We start from the raw sequence: 19,999 nt of genomic DNA on the forward strand, positions 1-19,999 counted from the left end.
TGCTCATCGGAGCAGTTAGGGGTTAAGTTAAGGGGTCTTGCTCAAGGACACTTCGACACGTTGCCCGGGAGGAGTGGGAATCTAACCGTGAATTCCCAGACGACTGATCTACCTCCTGAGCCACTGTCGCCCCCCCCCCCCCCCCCCCCCCAGCACTTTGAGCTGCAATTCTTGTATGAAAGGTGCTATACAAATAAGGTTTATTATTATTATTATTATTATTATTATTATTATTATTATTATTATTATTATTATTATTATTATTATTATTATTATTATTATTATTATTATTATTACCTGAGAAAAGGCCATTTTCCTTATGAAAAGGACTGACATCAAAACCAAGAGCCCAACCTTCAGGAAATCCTCCACACAGACGGTAGCCTAACCGCTAAGACGCTCCCCTATCCTCGGAGATCATCCCCTAATTCCCCCGCCGCGCCGGAGAGATAGACCGACCTGGAATGACTCCACAGTAGTTGTTGGGAGCCGTCCGCCCCTCCATCCCCCGGCCGGTCCGCTCTGTCTCCCCCCGCAGAGCGCCTCCTCCTGGACACACGGTGAGCCCGGCCCGCCGCTGAGGCCTGCGTCGTCTGGTTCAAGGGCTCGACGTAGAGGAGATCACCATCGATCTGAATGAAACCCATCTGCGAAAAAATAAAGACGACAGTCGGTCATAATTTAGAGTGTGTTAGGCAATGTAGTTCCATTGGGAAACGGGGGGAAATACTGTAAGGAGAGGAGGCGTGCGAGAGTAAAGTAGCCTGGTTTGGGGTATTCGTGACAGCCCCGGCTGATTAAGGATCCCCTCCATATGTATTTTGAAAACCCAACCATGTTGATGCTTCACTGCATAATGTGGTGTTATATTTATATTCATTAACTTGACCTTCTCTCCCCAGCAACCTCTTGCAAAGCCTCACCTTCCCTCCCTCTTTCTACCTTTTTTACGCTACCCTCAATCTCCCCCAATCCCATTCAATCTTGTTTGCTGCAGCTCAAATGTATCCCCTTGCCCCACTTTGCCTTTTATGTTTTGTGTCTGTGTTTGTGTATTGTATGTTGTTTTTGTTTTGTTGCCATTTTGGCCAGGTCTTGTTCGAAAAAGAGATCATTGATCTCAAGTGACTACCTGGTAAAATAAAGGTTAAAAAATAACGTGCATCGGGACGTACAGTATATGTGCTCACAAGCACAAGTTTGCGCGCAAGTCACAGCACTTTGCGAGCATCTAGCGGCTGCATTTTTCGCCGAACATATAAAATACATTTCGAAATATCTATTTGTTGCCGTTCGAACGCCACCTCACTCGACCAGATCCATGCCTCGGTTCTCGAGTTACATGACGATATGTCAAAGCGAGCGTCTTTTTACATGCCGCACGTCAGATGACCACCCCGGACTCCAGACCCCGCCAGAACTGCCAATCATCCGCCGATGGTGAAAATTATTGGTCAGCGTTCTAGCCAACGAGTGTACGTTTCCAACTATATCCCATTTGGGGAAGGGGGGGGGGGGTGCGAATAAGGGAACTAGGTGAAAGTTGATGAGCGAAAACCAGAAGTGATTCAGACTTCAGATGGCGGTGGATGAGGAAAATTTTTGATCTACTTTTTCCCCTCCCTTTTTCTGTATTTTTTCTCCCATCCCAATTTTGTCGTTATGCCAATTCCCCCCTCCCCTTCCTGGTTGTTGCGCGCATTTGCCCCCCACTTGCCGGTCTAGGGAGCCCTGAAGTCTATCACATGCTTTCTCCGACACATGTGGAGACAGCCAGCCGCTTCTTTTCACCTGACAGCGAGGACTCTCACTGGGGGAGTGTAACGCGTGGGAGGATCACACTACCCTCCCTAGTTCCCTCCCTCGCTGTGCAGGCGCCCAGACCGACCTGTAGGAGTCGCTGTTTACAACGACCAGGATACCACCCACCGGCTTCCCACCCGCTGACACTGCCAATTGTATCAGTATGGACAACCGACCAAGCCGGAGGTACCGCTGACAGCCGGATTCAATACCAGTGTCTCTTGCGGTGGTAGGCAGACGCTTAGTGCGCTGCGCTACCCGGCCGCCCAGGAAATGGATTTTGTAAAGCACTTTTTTTGTCGTCAGTTTTACTCGGACGTCTCAAAGACCCATTTCTTTTTTTTTTTAAGATTCGTTTTTTTGGCATTTGACTGCTTTATTTTGGACAGGCCCGACAGAGAGGAAGGCTGGGAGAAGACGTGGGGGGAAGACATGCGGCAAAGGTCTCCGGGTCCGGGAGTCGAACCCGGGACGTCCGCGTTGCACTGCAGCGCAGCTACGTGGAAGACCCGTTTCTGAATGGATCTTTATAAAATTTGGACCGGTACTACATAAGACTTCAGGCTATGGAATCGTATTGTTTTCCAGCTTATACCTCTAAGCTGGAATATTGGAATATGGAATCTTGCAACCACTACAGAAAAATGTGAGTACACAAGTTCAAGTTCAACTCAAGTTCAGACCTCTGTTACTCTATTTCATTAGCACTAAAAGTGATTTTCCTTTTTTGCATTAGTAACTTCAGAATGTTATCTTACAAAAGAGACCAGGCTCATGCATGTGCTATAAGTATAAAGTATAAAGCTAAGCTTTGCAAGAAAAAGTATGCAGTCCTCAAGTTCACGTAAAAAAAATTGCCACTTTTCTGGGTGTCTGCCACACTACCAAATGGTTAGCCCTTTCACTCCGACAATACAGAAGGTTAACCCTCTCACTGCCACATGACAAAATGTTCAACCCTTTCACTACCACACTACAGAAGGTTAACCCTTTACTATCACACTACAGACAGTTAACCCTTTACTATCACACTACAAACGGTTAACCCCATGAAATCAAAATAGATGTTTATGTTCTTGTATCACATAATGTCTTGCACTGATAAATAAATGTTGATGAGTCATCCTGAATACTGAATTTGCGTCAAATTAAATGCTTTCTAGAATGACATCTACAGCACATTGTATTTGCGTAAACTGCACTCGGCCTCTTTAACTAAAATGAACAAATAATGTTAGCTTGCTAGCTAATTCTAACATACGTTCCTTACATTAGCATGCTAGCTAATGGGTTGACCGTAATGCACATGCAGCCCTGTTTTACATTTACATTTAGTCATTTAGCTGACGCTTTTATCCAGAGTGACTTACAAGTTCTGTACGACAAGTCAGCAGGAAGGGCACAACTCTATCAGCTGAGTAACAATGTTCATCAAAGTGTTGAGTGCTACAGTGTAGGTTAGTATATTAGGACAAGTGCATGACAGTAAGGTTAGTTAGGGTTATATATATATATATATTATTATTTTTTAGATAATGGTTGAAGAAGTGCGTCTTTAGTCGACGGTGAAAGATTGGACGTGTTTCGGCTGTCCTAACTGTGGTGGGAAGTTCGTTCCACCATTGTGGGGCAAGGACTGAGAAAAGGCAGCTTCTCCTTGATGACCCTTGAGCTCGGATAGGAGTAGGTCTGAGGCGGCCAGAGGACGTAGAGCCAGTGTCGGCGTCAGAACGAATTTATCAGGGGGGCATATGGTAATTTTGGGGGGGCATAAAATATACGCTTCAGAAAACGCATTTCCCGCAAACCAACACGCATTTCAAAACATGAGCGCACAGCAGGCATAAGAGATAAGACAGTCTCTCTCTCTCTCTCTCTCTCTCTCTCTCTCTCTCTCTCTCTCTCTCTCTCTCTCTCTCTCTCTCTCTCTCTCTTCTCTCTCGCACGTCACGTCACAAACACACTGGCGTCTTGCGCACACACACAAAGTGAAAGATCACGTATTTCGTTTTCGTATTATTATACACCTGGCTGAGAATCTTTGACGAGTCCAAACCAGCATTCTTTAGCTCAGCTAAGACTGTGTCTGTCAATGTCCGTGCATCACCTGCGTCAGCTGTCACTATGGTTACCAGGCGCTCTGTCACTTCAAATGACTGGTCTACAAAACGAATGACAACAGATATATTTTCACATCCCGTGGGATCGCGTGTTCCGTCCACTTTTAATGTGTAATGCGAGTCGCCTACTTCTTCCACTATAGCCTCAGTCACCACACTGCTAAGTGTACTTATAAGTTCATTTTGCATGTCATGACAAGTGTATGTGGCGTTTCGAGGGATACTTTTCACTATGTCAGCCAATTCTGGGTCCTTTTTAATTGTGTAGTCCAATAAGGACAGGAAAAGACCACTTCCCCCCTCAGACATGTCACCAAAAGCATCTAGGTTTCCACGTAAAGGCAACTGGTTTTCTACCAGAAACCCGACAACATCCACGAGAGCCGAGAAGTAGTACCTGTTCCTTCGTAGCTGGTCTGTGTTGACAAGTGTCGAAATCTCCTTGCCGGTATTGCCGTGAAGAAGCCTTAGGTGCGCCTGCCCCAGCCAACCATTTTCGTATATACATTTTATTTGTATGTCCGTCTCCAAGAAGTGATTATTATATTTTACCTGAGTCTGACTCTATCTTTGACTTTCGCGCTCACTGACCTCACTCAAGTCACGCCCTACCCATATCAAAATCAATTCAAATGCAGTCACGCCCTACCCGTCAACTCAATGTGACCAATAATAACGCGTGCGTGAGCCGTGGCGTGAGATCAAACATACACTTCCTTTAAGACTTTTTTTGTTTAATTTCGTTTAATAATAGGCTAAATAGCCTATTTATAAAGGAAAACATCTGACTTTTACTATAATAAAAAGAATTTATGTTTAATTATTTTATTTTTTTATAATAATTGACCATGCCGGTTGGAGGGGCACAGTGCCCCATCTGGGGGGGCATGGCCCGCGAATGCCGCCCCATGGCACCGACACTGCGTAGAGCGTAGGGGTCTTGAGGGTGTGTAGTTAGAGACCATTGACCGGAGGTAGGCGGGGAGCCGTTCCCTTCGCCGCACGGTATGCTAGGTCGAGGGCCTTGAAGCGGATTTGAGCAGTGATGGGGAGTCAGTGCAGGTCCCTGAGAAGTGGGGTGACATGGGCCGACTTCGGTAGGTTGGAGATCAGGCGGGGTGGTTGGCTACTGTAAACACCAATCAACATCCACGACAAGTCCCTCCCTAGCTTCCTAGCTGCTCGGGGGGAAGAGTGACACACTCTGCAGTCAGGTTGCTCTGCGGGGGGAAGAGTGAGACACTCTGTAAGAGAGGGAGAGGGAGAGAGAGAGAGAGAGAGAGAGAGAGAGAGAGAGAGAGAGAGAGAGAGAGAGAGAGAAAGAGAGAGAGAGAGAGATTCTCAGGGAGAAGAGTGAGACACAGTATTGGCACAGACGCCTCACTCCCGACAGAGCACTCCTCTCCAGCAGACTCTGTTATGTAAAGATCTTGTGTGACGACCTGCACCGACACGTCTGGTGTGAGAGGCCTGGTGTCTGGAGCACATCGCTGGAGAACCTGATACGACTCGACAAGAGTTGCCTCTTGGCCTCGCGGTTAACCCTTTTACTGCCACACTACAGAAGGTTAACCGTTTACTAGTTATAACCGTCGGTAGTGTGATAGTAAAGGGTTAACCTTCTGTAGTGTGGCAGTGAAAGGTTAACCTTCTGTAGTGTGGTAGTGAAAGGTTAACATTCTGTAGTGTGGCAGTGAAATGGTTAACCTTCTGTAGTGTGGTAGTGAAAGGGTTAACGTTCTGTAGTGTGGTAGTGAAAGGTTAACCTTCTGTAGTGTGGCAGTGAAATGGTTAACCTTCTGTAATGTGGCAGTGAAAGGGTTAACCTTCAAGTTCAAGTTCAAGTTTCTTTAATAGTTGTCAATACAGAAGTACAGAATACTTTTATACAAAATGCTTCTTACTGTTACGCTCCAGAGACTGTGCAAGACAAGATAAGTATGAAATAAAATAACATAGTATAGCATGTAAATTAGAAGGAAAAAAAAAATGAGGTCACAGTGTTCAGTATAGACATATGTACAATGTTCGATGCAGAATAGACGTAATTGAGTTACCATATAATATACAATACTGTGCAGTGTACTAATACAATACTATATAGTGCAAGGCAGAAATGGGATGAGGTGCAATTTAGGTACAATTTACAGTGGGTGTACGAGTTGTAGTGCAAATCCTTTATCAATAAATATAAAGTGTGTTTGTGTGGTTTAAGTGAGTGTGTGCGTGTGGGTGTGTGTGCTGTGTGCATTTGATGGTTGTTGCATAGTGTTTATTGTTCGTTTAGCAGCCTGATGGCCTGGGGATAGAAGCTTCTTCTGAGTCTTTCTGTGCTCGCCTTAAGACTCCGGTATCGCTTGCCTGACCGCAGCAGTTCAAAGAGGCAGTTGTTCGGGTGGCTCGAGTCCTTAATAATTCTCTTAGCCTTCCCCCTGCACCGCTTGTTGTAAATGTTCTGGAGGGTGGGAAGCCCCCCTCCAATTGTGCGTTCGGCTGAACGTGTCACTCTTTGTAGTCTGCTACGGTCTTGTGCAGTGCTATTCCCAAACCAGGAGGTGATGTTGCCAGTCAGGATGCTCTCTATTGTACATGAGTAGAAGTTCCTAAGGATCTTCTGACTGACTTGGAACTTCCTTAGGCGCCTGAGGAAGTAGAGGCGTTGTCGTGCCTTCTTCACAACACTGTCAATGTGTGTGGTCCATGTCAAGTCCTCGGATATGTGGGCTCCGAGGTACTTGAAACTGTTCACTCTCTCAACCGGTGCCCCGTCGATGCTGAGGGGGCTGTAGTCCTTGACCCCCGACCTCCTGAAGTCCACAATCATCTCTTTTGTTTTGCTGACGTTCTGGGAGAGGCAGTTCTCCTGACACCACTGTGACAGATTCTCTACCTCTTCCAGGTAGGCCCTCTCGTCGTTGGCAGAGATCAGGCCCACCACTACTGTGTCATCCGCAAATTTGATGATTGTGTTGTTGTTCCGCTGTGCCACGCAGTCATGTGTGTACAGGGAGTAGAGGAGGGGGCTCAGAACACAGCCCTGGGGGGCCCCTATGTTGAGCGTGATGGATGAGGAGGTGCAGTTGCCTGCTCTTACCACCTGGGGTCTGCCCGTCAGGAAGTCCAGGACCCACTGGCAGAGGTCATAGTTCAAGCCCAGGTCCCTGAGCTTGGCTATGAGTTTGGAGGGGACTATGGTATTGAATGCTGAGCTGTAGTCGATGAACAGCATTCTCACATAGTTCCCCTGCCTCTTCTGTAGTGTGGTAGTGAAAGGTTAACCTTCTGTAGTGTGGTAGTGAAAGGGTTAACGTTCTGTAGTGTGGTAGTGAAAGGTTAACGTTAGGTTATGACTATAACCAAGTTCTGTTAGTTAGGGGCGACGCTTGGCATCACCTTCTGCACTATCTCGCGTACGTGCACGCGTACTGAATAAATTCCACAAATGTACCTCTAATACCAGTATTAGTCTGACCACACCCCTCATCAGCTTACCTTCATAAGCAGGTGTGTGGTCACCTGCTCTCCTCCTTCCCAAGCTTTCACCACAAGGTGAGGTCAAGGGCTGCAGCGGCCGTCTGATGCCAAGCGTCGCCCCTAACTAACAGAACTTGGTTATAGTCATAACCTAACGTTCTGTATCGTTAAGGGGCTCAGCTTGGCATCACCTTCTGCACAAGGGAGGCCAAGCGGAGCCGCTGGCTGACAAATACACCCCGCTGACAGCCCCCCACAACCATCAGAACAGGGAGGGCCGAGCCCCCCCGACCCCCCCTAATGGCGGGTAGCCCCCCTATTAGGGGCTTCACGGGAAGGCGACGGACCCGACCGTGCGAAGAGGCACTCAAGCAACTCAACGCACAGGGTGAGCAGACCGTGGCTTGACCCCACGACTACACACACGCACAACCCGCATGCCACCCGGGAACGAACGGAGGAACAACCTCGTTACTGCCCCCAGAATCACGGGGTCAAGAGCAAACCCAAACCCGTGGCAAGGCCGTAGCAGCTGAGCGCGAAGGAAGACCCAGATCCACCAAAGGACCGGGCTCCCTGGAATGGGGGCCCGGAGAAGTCCATGATGCCAGCATCAAGACCCCACCAGGGGGGCACCTAGTGACCCCGCCCCCCACATCGCCAGCGTATCCGGACAAGGGGCCCCTCAGCCGAGCGGGCCCTGTCCTCCCCAACAGCACACCGCCTGGAACACAAGCCCTGCAACAGGCAGACAGCATGGTTAAACACACAAGAGGTAACCAAGGGAAGCAGGCAGCGCACCGGGGAAAGACCAGGCAACGGGCTGTCAACCCAAGCCTGGAAAAACTGCGGACGAGGCAGGCGCCAGAAAGGACAGCTGAACAGCCGTCCCGGCGGAAGGGGCGTATGCTGGCGTTGTCGCATAACCAAGCTTTCAAACAGCACGTCAGAAGTGGGATCCGTAGACCACTCGACCCCTGACAGCTGCCCACAGAAAAGCCCATACGATCGGCAGACGTCATGAACGTGCAGGGGCACCCTCAACCGGAGAACCGGGAGTTGACACTGCAGCAACACACCAGAGAACCAACCACCCAGGCATCACCCCATGCAATGGTTGGTCCCATAACCCCTCAGGAAAGAACCCCGAAACACACCTGCGGCACCGCCGCAGCCCGCGTTCCGGTTCCCAACAGGGCTATCCCGGGCCTACGGGTCAACGAGCATCACCCCGGACCGGGCCCGGTGATACGGGGAGCACAGGATCCCAAAGGAGGTTAACCCCACCCAACAGGCTCCTCAGCGCCAAAACGCAAGAGAAGAGCGTAATATGGAAGACCAGCCCCAGCACCCCGCACTCGGTATTCCCAGGAGGTCACCCAACCAAGTACCAACCAAGACCAACCCGTACAGCGGCCGAGATCCGACGAGATCGGACGCGTACAGGTCGGCACGGCCGTAAGCCATTACGACAGTGCAGAATACAACGCACCCAACAAGGGTCCCATAACGCTCAACCCTGTGACACCCGGATCGACCTAGCATTTTTCCCCCTGAAAAAACCCCAAGTCCCTCAGGGTACCAGAACAGCAGATCTGCATCCCCAGCGGACAACGGGTGCACTGATCTGGACCAGCGCGACCAGAACCAGTCCCGTGCCCTAATCACGCCGACCTGCCAACCCCAGGAGAAGGGGCAGATATGCGCGTTTGATCCCAACATAAAAAAGAAGGCGCCACCCAGACGTGTCGGTATGAACCGCGTCCGGCGGCCCACCCCTAGGGCGTGAGACCCTTCCCCATATGTCCAGACCCATTCCGTCATCATCCCCTGACATGAACGGGAACCCACCGACAACACACAGGATGTCGGAAGAGGAAAAAACCCCCATCCCAATTGCTCCATAAAAACGCTGTTTTACCAAAGCAAACGAGGCGCGCCAGTCAGCAACGGCCCAAAGCACATCCTGAGCCAGCACTATGTGTGCGTTCTGACATACCCACATCAACAATAGGCCGTTTAGACCACCATATTGAATCCCCAAGACGCCCAGGGAACGACAAGAGGGGCGAGATGCAATCAACTCCATGAATGAATGAATGAAAATATTTACCCAACAGACTGCAGTACAGGAATACATACAAAAAGATAAGGGGAGGCAGACCTGAGAAAGATGTTAGTCTTGTTTCCATCAGGGACCCTCATTTCATATCCATCAAGACACATTCAACTCTTTATAAAATAAAGAAAAGGCATCACCCGTATGACCCAACTGCACAGCTGGGAGTAAAAACCCTGTTTTTCACATGATTTTAATCCAGTCACTCCTTTTAATCAGAGTGTAAGACCAGACTCCCCCAGAAAACACCTTCCCACATGAGACCACGGTCAAGAAAAAGATATGTAAACTGTGAGACACGTGACCAACAGACTCAAGTTTGACACATAAACGGGTGCAGCAGGCTGTAAGTCCTGCGCCCAACCTCGACATCTTTAAGACACCAGCTCATGGAAGGCGTCGCCATAGCAACAACGCTACAACGGGCGGGGAAACCCACCGGATCCTGTCATAACAGGAGTCGGTAGAATACCCCTTCCCCCCCCCCCCCCCCTGTCAAGCACTGGCTTGGCCCTGACTGGCTCAGCAGAAAAGATCAACAAATCCTCTAAACCAATCAAGTGGGAAAAAGGAGGGGTTTATTCGACACCCCCTCCCGAAAACACACCTTTTATCCCTACACACAGAAAACAACCGTAGCCATCTTGAAAACCTCCGGTAGAACAAAGCATAGCATAAGCTAATACAATGCCTGCTACCCACAAAGTGTAAAAAAGGGTTTACAACAAAAACACAAGTCGCCTGTGCGTGAATCCCATACCCGTTGCCTATGTCATACATAGGAAGAACGCTGAACGAGAGTAATGGCTAGGCCATGAAAAATTTGCGTACGAGCATTACTGCAACTAACAACACAGCGTCGTGAAAACACATATACTTAGTTAAAGCAATGGAATAACACCAGTTCTAATTGCATGTGGAGCATCAAGCTAATAGAACCTTTTACCGAGTGTAAGTTGCAGACCTTGCTTAAAACCCGTAACACAACACAACTCACCCCCCAACGTAACAGGGTAGATTCATATATACACAACCCCACCATATGATTTGTATGAAGAAACACACAGTTTGTTCGGCCAAACACAGTCCCCCTTATATCGGGGAACTTTTTTTATTAATTAAAAAAGTGTAAGGCACAAAATCACAGAGGGGCCGGGAAGGGTGTAGAGGAGGGGACACAAAGAGGAAAAAGTCACTCCTAACGGCGTCTGCCACCTCGCGCCGCTCGAGTCTTGCCACCCCGGGGAGCCCCGGAGGGACGATAGGTTACAGTCTGCTGGACACGACGTTCCCTACCGTCTCCTCCGGTCTGGGATGGGCCGGCGGTGGCCGAAGCGCCGTTTCGTCCCCTGGCCCTCTTGGCAGGGCCAGCAGCGGCGGTGGAGGTAGTGGTAGCGGCGACGGAGACAGCTCGACGTCGCGGAAGCCTTCTGCCCCCACCGGCAAGGACGGGAGGCGGAAAATGGGGTTGAAGGACGGATCTCTCCTCTGCCATTTCTCTGCATGTTGAGGTCATCAATTGCAGGGCCTTCCCGGACAGGCCAGCGTCGGAGAGGGCGGCCGTCAGAAGAGGGGCTCTCTTCTTCTCTGGCACACGGGCCTGCTCCAGCCAAAGGTGACGCTGGCCCAGGGTGGCCAGGGCGCGCACTTTCCCCATGGCTATGGCCAGCACCTGGGAAAAGTGCAGAACAGCTCCCGCAGCCTGGGTGATCTGATCGCATTTTACCTCGTTCAGATCCGTGCCGCCCGTCATTATCCCCAATACAAAACTAGCCAGGTGGGCGATGTTAGACGCCGCAGCCAGCGACTGTGTACCAGCGATAAATGACTGGTCACCCCAATAAGCCAATCGCCTAGCCGACTTCCCCTGGAGGACCGGCTTGCATAGGGGTTCCCACACCATATCCGGACAGAGGAGCGCGGCCATCGGATTGTCAAGCCGAGGTACGCGCTCCCCCATACCATACCTAACCCTGACACCCGCGTAACTGGTACGTAGGCGGGAGTTAGTCCCATGATGTTGGACACCGCCTGACCCCGACGAACATAGGCCCCCATCGATGGGAAAAATGGGTAGACAACGTCCACCCCTCTCACTGGGGGACGCTGCCAGGGATGGCCTATGAGGTCATCAGGGACAGGTGCAGGCAATGGCAGCGGCAGCGGCACACCGTTTGCGGTGGCGGCTACCGCCATGAGCTCGGGAAACAAGGCCCGCAGTTCCCCCTGCGAACCCTCTTCCACCGACCCCGCATCCCTCGCATACAGCAGGCTGCGACTGGTCAAGGAGCCACAATCCGATGCGGCTGACAGTAGGGCATCCTGCTGATGAGGCCAAGGTGGTTCCTCGACATCCTCGAACAAGGCGCCCCATGGAGCCATTTCTCCCCCCTCCGGGGTCTCCGGAGGAGGGATACTCTCCTCCACGGGACCATCATACAAGAACCCGTCCGCCTCCTCCATGAAGTCTTCAGTTTCCATCAGAAATCCAGAGTCGGACGCGTCCTCGCTGGTCTCCAGCAATTCCCCAAACCCAGGCCGTTCGCGTCTGCACGCCACCATCTTGCGACGCGAGCTAGCAGACGCAAAAAGTTTTCGTCGCAAATCCTCCGGCTCCAAGACAATCCCCCGTTCATCAACGGGCGATTCCCCAGAAACAGAGGAACCAGAGTCGAGATCAGGCCATCGCCGGAGCGACGGCACCGAACCCTCGGCTTGTCGGTGAGGAAAACTATCCACCGGCAGTCTCCCGGGCTGGGTCGGCAACCACGAGAGTGGCAACAGCCCAGCACCGAGGCGCACGACGGAGGCGGGAATGGAGAACCGGTGGTGAAGAGTAGGTCTAGCGGGTCTACTCTCCGCGGAATACATTATGACCCAAACCTTTTCTTATACAACAAGTGAGAGAAGAAAAGGTTAAGCACAATGTAAACCAGTCACAACTCTTTTCAACTAACAACACGTCAAGTGGGGTACTACCGAGGCACTTTCCTTGTGGTGAAAGCGAGAAGGAGGAGAGCAGGTGACCACACACCTGCTTATGAAGGTAAGCTGATGAGGGGTGTGGTCAGACTAATACTGGTATTAGAGGTACATTTGTGGAATTTATTCAGTACGCGTGCACGTAGGCGAGATAGTGCAGAAGGTGATGCCAAGCTGAGCCCCTTAACGATACAGAACCTTCTGTAGTGTGGTAGTGAAAGGTTAACCTTCTGTAGTGTGGTAGTGAAAGGGTTAACGTTCTGTAGCGTGGTAGTGAAAGGTTAACCTTCTGTAGTGTGGCAGTGAAATGGTTAACCTTCTGTAGTGTGGCAGTGAAAGGGTTAACCTTCTGTAGTGTGGTAGTGAAAGGGTTAACCTTCTGTAGTGTGGTAGTGAAAGGGTTAACCTTCTGTAGTGTGGCAGTGAAATGGTTAACCTTCTGTAGTGTGGCAATGAAAGGGTTAACCTTCTGTAGTGTGGTAGTGAAATGGTTAACCGTCTATAGTGTGGCAGTCAAAGGGTTAACCTTCTGTAGTGTGGTAGTGAAAGGGTTAACCTTCTGTAGTGTGGTAGTGAAAGGGTTAACCTTCTGTAGTGTGGTAGTGAAAGGGTTAACCTTCTGTAGTGTGGTAGTGAAAGGGTTAGGTTTGATTAAAACGGAACGAAAAAAAATAGATTTCTTGATTTCAGACAATTTTTATCATGGATGAACAAAACATTCAATGCGAATCGATGATTTGAATTTCAAGGACCTTTTTAAGCACCTTGTTAAAAATGGGCTGTTTTCAATGAATTCCAGGCCTTGACTTTATTTAAAAAAAATTATCAAGCACTTTAAGCACTTCAAGGACCTTGTGCGAACCCTGTCTAGGCGGCGAGGAGGAGGTCGTGCATCGAGAGGAACCCTGTACTCATGCTGCTCTGCTGCGAACACCAGTCAGGCCCCTCCACACTCCCCACGGGGCTACAGGCGGAGGTAGAGCGGTCGTCTGGTCATCCGGATTCCCAGGTTCGATTCCCACTCCTCTCGGGGCAGCGTATATCGAAGTGGCCTTTGAGTGAGACACTTATAACCCCTTTAACTGAGCAGGTCGGCACCTTGCTGGAACGACTGCCAACTGTTTGACCGGCACTGGGAACCCTGCCTACGGAGCGGACCGCCTCGCTGCCGGCGGTGAGACCAGCACGCCCTGGAGCCTGACCACCAGCCCGCCCCCGCTGCCAGCCTGCCTGCCCAGCGTTTGGGCCGCTGAGTGAAAATGGGTGAAATGTGAGGATTTTGTGTCTAAAGCACTTTGGATAAAAAATCTGCTATATAGAAATGCAGCCATTAACCCACTCCGAGGTGCCGAGATGGTTCTGGCGTCTCCGCTCCGCAGACCTCTGGAACCCCCCCCCCCCCCCCCCCCCCAAGGGTGCGGACTCGGAGCCCATGATGTGAGACACGTCTACAAACTAACCTGGGTGGGGCCGGTGGGAATTTACATTACAGGTCAGTTAACCCAATTTATTTAATAACAAGCCCCTGCTTTCTGCGCCTCCTGGCGGGCGGCATGTGGGTCTCTCTGGGTCTCTCTGGTCTCTCTGGTCTCTCTGGTCTCTCTGGGTCTCTCTGGGTCTCTCTGCTCTCTCTGGTCTCTCTGGTCTCTCTGGTCTCTCTGGGTCTCTCTGCTCTCTGGTCTCTCTGGTCTCTCTGGGTCTCTCTGGTCTCTCTGGTCTCTCTGGTCTCTCTGGTCTCTCTGGTCTCTCTGCTCTCTGCTCTCTCTGGGTCTCTCTGGTCTCTCTGGTCTCTCTGGTCTCTCTGGTCTCTCTGCTCTCTGGTCTCTCTGGTCTCTCTGGGTCTATCTGGTCTCTCTGGTCTCTATGGGTCTCTCTGGGTCTCTCTGGTCTCTCTGGGTCTCTCTGGTCTCTCTAGTCTCTCTGGTCTCTCTAGTCTCTCTGGTCTCTCTGGGTCTCTCTGCTCTCTGGTCTCTCTGGGTCTCTCTGGTCTCTCTGGTCTCTCTGCTCTCTGGTCTCTCTGGTCTCTCTGGGTCTATCTGGTCTCTCTGGTCTCTATGGGTCTCTCTGGGTCTCTCTGGTCTCTCTGGGTCTCTCTGGTCTCTCTAGTCTCTCTGGTCTCTCTGGGTCTCTCTGGTCTCTCTGGGTCTCTCTGGTCTCTCTGGTCTCTCTGGGTCTCTCTGGTCTCTCTAGTCTCTCTGGTCTCTCTGGGTCTCTCTGGTCTCTCTGGTCTCTCTGGTCTCTCTGGTCTCTCTGGTCTCTCTGGGTCTCTCTTGTCTCTCTGGTCTCTCTGGGTCTCTCTGGTCTCTCTGGTCTCTCTGGTCTCTCTGGTCTTTCTGGTCGCTCTGGTCTCTCTGGGTCTCTCTCTCTCTGGGTCTCTCTAGTCTCTCTGGTCTCTCTGGTCTCTCTGGGTCTCTCTGGTCTCTCTGGGTCTCTCTGGTCTCTCTGGTCTCTCTGATCTCTCTGGTCTCTCTGGTCTCTCTGGTCTCTCTGGTCTCTCTGGTCTCTCTGGTCTCTCTGATCTCTCTGGTCTCTCTGGTCTCTCTGGTCTCTCTGGTCTCTCTGGTCTCTCTGGTCTCTCTGGTATCTCTGCTCTCTGGGTCTCTCTGGTCTCTCTGCTCTCTGGGTCTCTCTGGTCTCTCTGGTATCTCTGCTCTCTGGGTCTCTCTGGTCTCTCTGGTCTCTCTGGGTCTCTCTGGTCTCTCTGCTCTCTGGGTCTCTCTGGTCTCTCTGGTCTCTCTGGTCTCTCTGGGTCTCTCTGGTCTCTCTGGGTCTCTCTGCTCTCTCTGGTCTCTCTGGTCTCTCTGGGTCTATCTGGGTCTCTCTGGTCTCTCTGGGTCTCTCTGGGTCTCTCTAGTCTCTCTGGTCTCTCTGGTCTCTCTGGTCTCTCTGGGTCTCTCTGGTCTCTCTGGGTCTCTCTTGTCTCTCTGGTCTCTCTGGTCTCTCTGGTCTCTCTGGTCTCTCTGGTCTCTCTGGTCTCTCTGGTCTCTCTGGTCTCCATGGGTCTCTCTGGGTCTCTCTGGTCTCTCTGGTCTCTCTGGTCTCTCTGGTCTCTCTGGGTCTCTCTGGGTCTCTCTGGTCTCTCTGCTCTCTCTGGTCTCTCTGGTCTCTCTGGGTCTCTATGGGTCTCTCTGCTCTCTCTGGTCTCTCTGGTCTCTCTGTTCTCTCTGGTCTCTCTGGGTCTCTCTGGGTCTCTCTGGTCTCTCTGGTCTCTCTGGTCTCTCTGGTCTCTCTGGTCTCTCTGGGTCTCTCTGGTCTCTCTGGTCTCTCTGCTCTCTCTGGGTCTCTCTGGTCTCTCTGGTCTCTCTGGTCTCTCTGGGTCTCTCTGCTCTCTGGTCTCTCTGGTATCTCTGGTCTCTCTGGTCTCTCTGGTCTCTCTGGTCTCTCTGGTCTCTCTGGGTCTCTCTGGTCTCGCTGGTCTCTCTGGTCTCTCTGGTCTCTCTGGTCTCTCTGGTCTCTCTGGTCTCTCTGCTCTCTCTGGTCTCTGGTCTCTCTGGTCTCTCTGGTCTCTCTGGTCTCTCTGGTCTCTCTGGTCTCTCTGGTCTCTCTGGGTCTCTCTGGTCTCTCTGGGTCTCTCTGGTCTCTCTGGGTCTCTCTGCTCTCTCTGGTCTCTCTGGGTCTCTCTGGTCTCTCTGGTCTCTCTGGTCTCTCTGGTCTCTCTGATCTCTGGTCTCTCTGGTCTCTCTGGTCTCTCTGGTCTCTCTGGTCTCTCTGCTCTCTCTGCTCTCTCTGGTCTCTGGTCTCTCTGGTCTCTCTGGTCTCTCTGGTCTCTCTGGTCTCTCTGGTCTCTCTGGTATCTCTGGTCTCTCTGGTCTCTCTGGTCTCTCTGGTCTCTCTGCTCTCTCTGGTCTCTCTGCTCTCTCTGCTCTCTCTGGTCTCTGGTCTCTCTGGTCTCTCTGGTCTCTCTGGTCTCTCTGGTCTCTCTGGTCTCTCTGGTCTCTCTGGTCTCTCTGCTCTCTCTGGTCTCTGGTCTCTCTGGTCTCTCTGGTCTCTCTGCTCTCTGGGTCTCTCTGGTCTCTCTGGTCTCTCTGGGTCTCTCTGCTCTCTGGTCTCTATGGGTCTCTCTGGTCTCTCTGGGTCTCTCTGGTCTCCATGGGTCTCTCTGGTCTCTCTGGTCTCTCTGGTCTCTCTGGTCTCTCTGGTCTCTCTGGTCTCTCTGGTATCTCTGGTCTCTCTGGTCTCTCTGGTCTCTCTGGTCTCTCTCGGTCTCTGGTCTCTCTGGTCTCTCTGGTCTCTCTGGGTCTCTCTGGTCTCTCTGGTCTCTCTGGGTCTCTCTGGTCTCTCTGGGTCTCTCTAGGTCTCTCTAGTCTCTCTGGTCTCTCTGGTCTCTCTGGTATCTCTGGTATCTCTGGGTCTCTCTGGGTCTCTCTGGTCTCTCTGGGTCTCTCTGCTCTCTGGTCTCTCTAGTCTCTCTGGTCTCTCTGGTCTCTCTGGTCTCTCTGGTCTCTCTGGTCTCTCTGGTCTCTCTGGTCTCTTGTCTCTCTGGTCTCTCTGGTCTCTCTGGGTCTCTCTGGTCTCTCTGGTCTCTCTGGGTCTCTCTGCTCTCTGGTCTCTCTAGTCTCTCTGGGTCTCTCTGAGTCTCTCTGGGTCTCTCTGGTCTCTCTGGTCTCTCTGGGTCTCTCTGGTCTCTCTAGTCTCTCTGGTCTCTCTGGTCTCTCTGGTATCTCTGGGTCTCTCTGGGTCTCTCTGGTCTCTCTGGGTCTCTCTGGTCTCTCTAGTCTCTCTGGTCTCTCTGGTCTCTCTGGTCTCTCTGGGTCTCTCTGCTCTCTGGTCTCTAGTCTCTCTGGGTCTCTCTGAGTCTCTCTGGGTCTCTCTGGTCTCTCTGGTCTCTCTGGGTCTCTCTGGTCTCTCTAGTCTCTCTGGTCTCTCTGGTCTCTCTGGTATCTCTGGGTCTCTCTGGGTCTCTCTGGTCTCTCTAGTCTCTCTGGGTCTCTCTGAGTCTCTCTGGGTCTCTCTGGTCTCTCTAGTCTCTCTGGTCTCTCTGGTCTCTCTGGTATCTCTGGGTCTCTCTGGGTCTCTCTGGTCTCTCTAGTCTCTCTGGTCTCTCTGAGTCTCTCTGGGTCTCTCTGGTCTCTCTGGGTCTCTCTGGTCTATCTAGTCTCTCTGGTCTCTCTGGTCTCTCTGGTATCTCTGGTCTCTCTGGTCTCTCTGGTCTCTCTAGTCTCTCTGGGTCTCTCTGGTCTCTCTGGTCTCTCTGGTCTCTCTGGTCTCTCTCTCTCTGAGTCTCTCTGGGTCTCTCTGGTCTCTCTGGTCTCTCTGGGTCTCTCTGTCTCTCTAGTCTCTCTGGTCTCTCTGGTCTCTGGTCTCTCTGGTCTCTCTGGTCTCTCTGGTCTCTAGTCTCTCTGGTCTCTCTGGTCTCTCTGGTCTCTGGTCTCTCTTCTGGGTCTCTCTGCTCTTGGTCTCTCTGGGTCTCTCTGGTCTCTGCTCTCTGGTCTCTCTGGTCTCTCTGCTCTCTGGTCTCTCTGCTCTCTGGGTCTCTCTGCTCTCTGGTCTCTCTAGTCTCTCTGGGTCTCTCTGGGTCTCTCTGGTCTCTCTGGTCTCTCTGGGTATCTCTGGTCTCTCTGGTCTCTCTGGGTCTCTCTGCTCTCTGGTCTATCTGCTCTCTGGTTGGCTCTCTGCTCTCTGGTCTCTCTGGTCTCTCTGGGTCTCTCTGGGTCTCTCTGGTCTCTCTGGTCTCTCTGGGTATTCTCTGGTCTCTCTGGTCTCTCTGGGTCTCTCTGGTCTCTCTGGTCTCTCTGGTCTCTCTGGTCTCTCTGGGTCTCTCTGGTCTCTCTGGTCTCTCTGGTCTCTCTGGTCTCTCTGGTCTCTCTGGTCTCTCTGGGTCTCTCTGGTCTCTCTGGTCTCTCTGGTCTCTCTGGTCTCTCTGGTCTCTCTGGTCTCTCTGGTCTCTCTGGGTCTCTCTGGTCTCTCTGGTCTCTCTGGTCTCTCTGGTTCCCTGGGTCTCTTGGTCTCTCTGGTCTCTCTGGTCTCTCTGGGTCTCTCTGGTCTCTCTGGTCTCTCTGGTCTCTCTGGTCTCTCTGGTCTCTCTGGTCTCTCTGGTCTCTCTGGTCTCTCTGGTCTCTCTGGGTCTCTCTGGTCTCTCTGGTCTCTCTGGTCTCTCTGGTCTCTCTGGTCTCTCTGGGTCTCTCTGGTCTCTCTGGTCTCTCTGGTCTCTCTGGGTCTCTCTGGTCTCTCTGGTCTCTCTGGGTCTCTCTGGTCTCTCTGGTCTTCTCTGGTCTCTCTGGTCTCTCTGGTCTCTCTGGTCTCTCTGGTCTCTCTGGGTCTCTGGTCTCTCTGGTCTCTCTGGTCTCTCTGGTCTCTCTGGGTCTCTCTGGTCTCTCTGGTCTCTCTGGGTCTCTTGGGTCTCTCTGGTCTCTCTGGTCTCTCTGGTCTCTCTGGTCTCTCTGGTCTCTCTGGGTCTCTCTGGGTCTCTCTGGTCTCTCTGGTCTCTCTGGTCTCTCTGGTCTCTCTGGTCTCTCTGGTCTCTCTGGTCTCTCTGGTCTCTCTGGTCTCTCTGGTCTCTCTGGGTCTCTCTGGTCTCTCTGGTCTCTCTGGTCTCTCTGGTCTCTCTGGTCTCTCTGGTCTCTCTGGTCTCTCTGGTCTCTCTGGTCTCTCTGGTCTCTCTGGTCTCTCTGGTCTCTCTGGTCTCTCTGGTCTCTCTGGTCTCTCTGGTCTCTCTGGTCTCTCTGGTCTCTCTTGGTCTCTCTGGTCTCTCTGGTCTCTCTGGTCTCTCTGGTCTCTCTGGTCTCTCTGGTCTCTCTGGTCTCTCTGGTCTCTCTGGTCTCTCTGGTCTCTCTGGTCTCTCTGGTCTCTCTGGTCTCTCTGGTCTCTCTGGTCTCTCTGGTCTCTCTGGTCTCTCTGGTCTCTCTGGTCTCTCTGGTCTCTCTGGTCTCTCTGGTCTCTCTGGTCTCTCTGGTCTCTCTGGTCTCTCTGGTCTCTCTGGTCTCTCTGGTCTCTCTGGTCTCTCTGGTCTCTCTGGGTCTCTCTGGTCTCTCTGGTCTCTCTGGGTCTCTCTGGTCTCTCTGTCTCTCTAGTCTCTCTGGTCTCTCTGGTCTCTCTGGTCTCTCTGGTCTCTCTGGTCTCTCTGGTCTCTCTGGTCTCTCTGGGTCTCTCTGGTCTCTCTGGTCTCTCTGGTCTCTCTGGTCTCTCTGGTCTCTCTTGTCTCTCTGGTCTCTCTGGTCTCTCTGGTCTCTCTGGTCTCTCTGGGTCTCTCTGGTCTCTCTGGTCTCTCTGGTCTCTCTGGTCTCTCTGTCTCCTGGTCTCTCTGGTCTCATCTGGTCTCCTGGGTCTCTCTGGTCTCTTGTCTCTCTGGTCTCTTGTCTGTCTCTGTCTCCTAGTCTCTTGTCTCCCTGGTCTCTCTGTCTCCCTGGGTCTCTCTGCTCCCGTGGGTCTCATTCTGGTCTCTCTGGTCCTTCCTGGGTCTCCCTGGGTCTCTCTGCTCCCTGGGTCTCTTGCTCCTGGGTCTCTCTGCCAGCTCCAATAACACACACCATCCACATGCACCCATCTCCCCAGGCAGCTGCGT

The 19,999-nt window shown here is 51.9% G+C and overlaps 1 protein-coding gene across 1 annotated transcript in view; it reads right to left on the bottom strand.

The window, feature by feature from the left end:
- The window catches only part of LOC311237989 (A disintegrin and metalloproteinase with thrombospondin motifs 19-like), a gene marked incomplete at its 3' end in the record, with an annotated part of 279,286 nt that overhangs the window by 257,792 nt on the left and 1,495 nt on the right, over positions 1 to 19,999 (bottom strand). The window contains 2 exon segments of the mRNA XM_084325960.1: positions 460 to 520; positions 522 to 647. Coding sequence (XP_084182086.1) covers positions 460 to 520; positions 522 to 647 — 187 coding nt within the window.

Source organism: Notolepis coatsorum, assembly GCF_963971535.1.
Source record: "Notolepis coatsorum genome assembly, chromosome: 12".
Classification (NCBI taxonomy): domain Eukaryota; kingdom Metazoa; phylum Chordata; class Actinopteri; order Aulopiformes; family Paralepididae; genus Notolepis; species Notolepis coatsorum.